Source organism: Macrobrachium rosenbergii, chromosome 5 (genome assembly GCF_040412425.1).
Source record: "Macrobrachium rosenbergii isolate ZJJX-2024 chromosome 5, ASM4041242v1, whole genome shotgun sequence".
Lineage (NCBI taxonomy): Eukaryota > Metazoa > Arthropoda > Malacostraca > Decapoda > Palaemonidae > Macrobrachium > Macrobrachium rosenbergii.
Window position 1 is genome coordinate 50,167,234 of NC_089745.1, and position 6,760 is coordinate 50,173,993.

The 6,760-nt window shown below is 34.7% G+C and overlaps 1 protein-coding gene across 2 annotated transcripts in view; it reads right to left on the bottom strand.

Moving 5' to 3' along the window:
- Window positions 1-2,775: 2,775 nt before the first annotated feature.
- The window catches only part of LOC136838770 (uncharacterized), a 53,257-nt gene continuing 49,272 nt past the window's right edge, over window positions 2,776-6,760 (bottom strand). For both annotated transcript variants that reach the window (XM_067104272.1, XM_067104273.1), the window contains exons 3-4: window positions 6,243-6,475; window positions 2,776-4,076 (exon numbers count right to left, since the gene is read on the bottom strand). In XM_067104272.1, the coding sequence (XP_066960373.1) occupies window positions 3,478-4,076; window positions 6,243-6,475 (832 nt within the window). In that variant the 3' untranslated portion in view covers window positions 2,776-3,477. The remainder of the gene's footprint in view (window positions 4,077-6,242; window positions 6,476-6,760) is intronic.

Sequence of the window (6,760 nt, forward strand, 5' to 3'; positions counted from 1 at the left end):
TGTCATATATTCATATAAAACATATTAATATATATCACATTGAGCATTCTCTGCTTCCATAAAAAATAATAATCATATATAAACCAACAATTTCTGAACATGACAAAAAAATACTAATGAGGAAATTAGATATTTTTTTTTTAAATTTTAGTGACTAGTTAGTGAACAGAACAGAAATAAAGGGGAGATGAAACATATGTATATATATACAATACATATAAGCACATTTACAGTGTTTTGAGTGTACATGGCAAAAAAAAATATATATTGCATGATGGGGGAAACAAAAATGCCGAGGAATGGGAAATATGTGGAAATCAGAACATTTATTTTCATGATTTTTTTCACTAGTTTCTGCACTTAATCTGTATGGATTATTTTATGGTTACTTGAAAATAAATTACATGTAGAATCAAAAGCAAGTGTTCACTAATACAAGAAAAGAAAAATAAATTTTGATTCACCTTTTCAAGCTTAAGAGATCATCTTTAGTAAAATATATATATATATATATATATATATATATATATATATATATATATTATATATTTTATATATATATATATATATATATATATATATATATATATATATATATATATATATATATATATATATATATATATATATATATATATATATATATATATATATATATATATATATATATATATATATATATATATAATATAATATATATATATATATATATATATATATATATATATATATATATATATATATATAAACCATATTTTTATGTAACCAAAATGTACAATTACTATGGAAAACATCGTTTAACATTGAATCATAAAATAAAAAATTGATTGTAGTAACAACACTACCGTTTACTTTCACTAATAAATTCCTTAAAACTGAAGGATTTATTTCAGAAAAATAAAGATCTTTTCTTATATAAAAGCAAATAAAATTTCCCTTTTTTTATTTAAACGAAATACGTGGTCTTATTTAAGTTCAGAAATCCGTGTTCTTTGCTGGGCTGCTACAGGAGAGAACATAAAAAAAATAATATAAGAACGACAGCGCAACTTTTACTCTGTGGAAACTTATTTACAAATTTGCAATGAAGAAATGGAGGAAGTTGGAAGTGCGCAGACGGCATATTAAACAGCTAGACTCGTAAAGGGGAAAAAAATAAGTATTTAAGGAACGCAAGAATTTTTCTTTCATGAAAATTCGTATGAGGCAAAAAACATAAAAACGAAAAATTCGTATGATTTGGTTGACGTTTTTGAAAAAAAAAACTTTCATATTCATTTACTGATCGTGACAGCATCCATAAAAAAAAATTTTAAGATTACTCAAGTACAATTACTTACGAATTCACGAAAGAAAAAAAGATGGTGTAGGCAAGTATGCCAATGTAAAGAGTTTGACGAAATGGTAAAAAAAAAAAAAGCCATGGAAATGTAAAAAAGAAAAAAGTTTGACGAAATGTGAAAAAACAAAAAAAAAGAGCCATGGAAACGTAAAGAAAAAATGAATGGGGAAATGGAATTGTTGAAGTAATATTAAAAAAAAAAAGTCTTCCAGATGTTAAACTTGAGTGAACCAACGTCATTCGAGGTGAGATATCGTACAGATTATACAGCAAATGCAAACTACCAAAGAAGATGAAGTCGAATGTGGAAAAAAGAGGCCTTCTTAATGATTCTAATCTACCCTAGGATTCTACTTTCATGGTCTACTCTAGCGATTCTAATGCCACATTGATATGTACCACACTACCTCTCTAAAACACATGGTGACAGTCAGTACATTTTATGGGAAGCGGAGGGGGGGGACAGGTAGGTGGGTGGTATTACTATGTGTACGCCACTAACCCCCCCCCCCCCACCCCCTTTCCGCTATAACCCCAACCCTCGTAAACCATGTGCTTTCCGAACACAGCGTACATTTTATGTGCATCACAGTCCCCCCATCTCACCCCTACCCCTGCTTTTTTTCAGTTTTTTTTTTTTTTTTTGCTTTTTGCTTTCTGGCTACCGGGGCATGAATGCATCTCATTGTCCTACGTATTGCATATCAATGTGCGTGTTTTCGGGGGGACGTTAAAAAAGGACTAGAATATTGCAATTCTATGCAACGGCACAACAGCTATGAATGAAGAGATCCGCTACGCGAGTCTCACACACTGGCTATTATTATTACGGGAACATCAGCTTCCCGTGCACTTTTTTTTTTTTTCTCTCCTTTTATCCTGTTTTTCCATTTTCCATTTACCATGCTTGCTTGCTTGGCGCTTTCCAAATGTCCGTGTGCATTCATTATCACCTCTTTCTCTCTATCTTCTTTTTTTTCTTTTAGCTTTTCAGCTTGGGATCCCAACTGTCAGTCTGTCCAAATCAGGAAATTTGGTTTTCCTGCTCGAGTGAATAAAGTTGCACTGTTTTTTCATGAACTATACTTGATTTTTAGTAAGGTTCACTGTATAGTAAGGTTCACTGTACTTTTTATATATATATATATATATATATATATATATATATATATATATATATATATATATATATATATATATATATATATATATATGTATATATACATACATACATACATACATATATATATATCCCAGAGGAAATGAACCATTTTTAAATATCAAGTGTTCTAAATAATAACTTTTGTTAATGCAGCCGTAAAATCGGACAACTTCATAGAAAACGAAGTCCAATATTTTCTTAAGTGATTCTCACACGAATAAGTTATTTTTGTAACTTAAGGGGATTATTTTATTGTCATATCTGCAGGTCATTTTGTTTCAAAAATATTTTGTTACATGTGAGTTTTTCGAATTATTACACAGTTACTGTGCAATATTTACTTGCCACACTTATTCATTCCCTGGTAACTTTATTCTGTTCACACTTTTGTCAATCACCATTTCAAATTTCATTTTTTTTTTCTTGATAAACAATTATATTCTCTTTTCAAACCTGTTTGTGCCTCGTCACTTAACAATGTTTTTCTTTTTTTCATTTTCCTCTTAACTTCAGAGTTCAAACGAATACATAATGTGTCTCTTAGCATAAGCACAAAACTGCTGCCAAATTTGGTCCTCAAAATGTTTTTTTTTTTTCTACTTTCACTACGAATTACTTTCCCCACTTTCACTTTCAAATCACGTCTCATCAAAATTGGTAATTTCCACGAGAGTTTCTGACTTCATTCTCTCCTGTCCTGAACCTGAGATCATTACCTGCTGCTGCTGTCCTTCCCTCCGGTAAATCTCTTCATGTAGTATTTTGTTTTTCAGTCGCATTATTATCCGAATAGCGAAAGCAAAGGAAAAATATTCGTCATGCTTTTTTTTTTATTTTTCAACACGAGTGACACAGAAATTGCAAGGTGCAGACAGGCATTGATGTGTGCGAGACGTGTTTTGTGTTTGTGTTTGTTTGTGTGTGTGTGTGTGTGTGTGAGAGAGTGTGTGTTTTGTGTGAAAGCACAACTACGTCAAGTTCTCATAGAGGGGCTCCGCCTCCGGGGGAAGGCGAGGCCGGTGGCCGGTATGTCTTCGGTGATTGCTGCCTTCCCTGGTGAGTGGCGCCATGTGATACTGCTGGCCTCGTTCCACCGAAAAGTACATTCGGAACCTGTCGGTGCGGGAAGGTAAGGGCGGAAGCCCTCTCTCCTGGGGCGTCGGGGGCCTCCCCCGACGGATTCCGCCCACGTAATAGACGCTCTCGTAATCGGAGCTCCTCGGGGAGGAGGACGTTTGAGGGGGAGGGGCGCTCGAGCAGTAGTACCTCGATCGAGCAGGAGACGTACTCGGGGTGTCGTTGTCGCTGACGCCCATGAGGATCCCCTGGGAGGCCAAGTGCTCGTCCTCGCTGTCTGTGTCGACCAGGGAGGGGGAACACCTTCCCAGTCCCCCTCCGCCTCCTCCTCCTCCACCTCCTCCTCCTCCGCCCCCTCCTCCTCCTCCGCCCCTCCTCCTCCGCCCCCGAGACTTCCTCCAATACCACCACCTCCACGATGATGATGGAGGCGCAACAAGGCTCTTCCATCTTGGCCTGTCGCCTCGCTTGTGCTATAACTACAAGTTTCGCTACCTGGGGGAGAGAAAGAGAGAGAGCGGAGATCTGCGTTAATCCAAATAAGGAACTTGGAATGTTCATCACATTATTAGTAAATACTACGCTTAAATAGCTGATAAACGAATAGTATTCGTCTAGAGTTGGGACAATTTACTGTAAATTATAAGACTGATGTTTATATTCAAGTAGAATTATATGAGGAGGTGTATTAAACAGAAACTTTCAGTAGATATCAAGGATCTTTCCTGGATAGTGTCCCCACGGGTTTTAACCCGGTATGTATCCACCTTTGCGGCGTGTTTAGTACAAGCCCGGTGGGGATTACCATAAAAACATAAACAAAAGACTGTAAATATATTAAAGATAATGACCCACAAGAAATATTAGTCCTAGATAACAACCCCCGAAAACCCTTGGGGGTCACTATCTAGGAAAGATCTGACATCACAGCTTTTTTTTTCTTATTGAAAAAATTTTGATACATTTCAGCCAGCCAGTCATAAACAAAATATCTCTACATTATAACATTAATACAAAGAATTTGCAACACCTTTTATAGTACGGTGCGTGAGAGAGAGAGAGAGAGAGAGAGAGAGAGAGAGAGAGAGAGAGAGAGAGAGAGAATGTACAATAAAATTTAAGAGTATGGTCAGCCGGGCGAGAGGACACTGTGGGTACATCTTTACCGGAATAATATTGCACGCAACAGTGACCAGGATTTGTTGGAAGCTAATATTTTACGTTGTGTTGATTCTTTTCATATTTTTATACCTCTCTAATTTTTAGATAAGCTCTCCACGATTTTATTTATGACTGAAATTTATTTCTTTAATTTATTCGTATATAGTTATTTGTGGCGTCGTTGGTCTTTTTGTAATTACGCTACTTAACAAATATGAAAATCAGCGAACAATTCCTAAAGGGACGACTTGGTTATTCCTTAAAGGACGACATGGTAAAAAAAAAATAAAAAAAGAAGGGCGTTAATCTTATTGTGGGATTCCCGGTACTTAACGAGCTATTATGTTTGTTTTCATTTATTTTCATGAAGCAGAAAATCAGATATACATATATATATATATATATATATATATATATATACAAGTTTCACACAAAAATAATAAACAATTGTTTGCTTATATAAGGTCCAAATTCATACTTTTTTGTGTGTGTAAAAGCAATTGCGTTGTGAGTGGGTCTCTAGGAAAACAGTTTAAGCCAGTAAATTTACTTCATGACTTCAATAAACTCGTTAGCACTGACATAAAATGTAAGCTTATCATTCAGGCCAGTAACTTGCGATGTCTTACAAATTGATGTTGCTTTGCTTCCACTATAAATCCCTGCTTAAAAATTCTCACAAGTCGTTGATCTAATCAACAATAACATATATATTCAAGGACCAATCGGGTAAAGGATTATCACAGACTTCTCAGCCCGTTTAAGAAAAATAAATACACGAATCAATTCAGGATTATCACAGACTTCTCAGCCCGTTTAAGAAAAATAAATACACGAATCAATTCCTTTCATCTGGCTATTCAAGAACCTCAACTTCTGACAGAGCAGATCAAATTTATATTTCCTCTCCGCAAAAGAAAACGCCTTCGGAAAGTCAACACTGCGCCTGACCAAACGCATTCAAGCACAATCCCCGCCGTCACTAAATCAAACACGGAGATAAGCGCCCTCACCCTGCGGCTCTTTCTTTCAACCAAGCTTTCAACCACATTCTTCTTGCATTCCAATTCAATTCCTACTCTATCTGAGAATTAGCCAAAGGTAGAGAGAGTCTTTTGTCTACTGCTGTTGTTGGTGAACGTTTTACCTTATTATTGTTTTTTTTATTATTTTTTTTTTTTTTACCGAAGATGAACCCAGAGTATGGTTCGAAAGCTTTTAGAAATTTTACACGAGCCTTTGACAATTCTATTCTTGAGGACCCTTCAGAACATTATCATTATTATTATTATTATTATTATTATTATTATTATTATTATTATTACTGTTTGTGAAGAACTTGGTGCCTTTATTATTATTATTATTATTATTATTATTATTATTATTATTATTATTATTATTAATAATAATAATAGTAGTAGCAAGATCATTTAAATGAAAAGAATCAGATAAGTAAATAACAGACCAGTAAGCCCTCAAAATAGAGACTCATCCAATTACCTGAAGAGATACTTTGGTACAAATGCTCCGAAGGCGGATGACTCCGGGGCTCGGGGGTATAGAGATGGACGCCCATGGTCATGCCCATGACCTCCTCGCTGTCTATGGGCACGGGCTTGAACCGGGGCCTCGTCCGGGAGGGCACTATGGAGGGCGCCGAGGGCAGGTCATCGTAGATGATGGCGCCGCTGAGCTCAGTGCATCCTTTGGCCGCTCGCCCGCGTCCTCGTATCCTTTGGGTGGGAAGAAAAATAAAATATTTTAATTAAAATATTAAATAATTTTATTAAAAATCATGGGAAGGAAAACAGAATATTTTAATTAACATATTAAATAATTTTATTAAAAAAATGGGAAGGAAAATAGGAGGTTTTAGTGAAAATATTAAATAATTTTATTAAAAAACATGGGAAAGAAAATAAGATATTTTAGTGAAAATATTAAATAATTTTATTAAAAAACAGGGGAAGGAAAATAATATATTTTAGTGAAAATAATAAATAATTTTATAAAAAAAA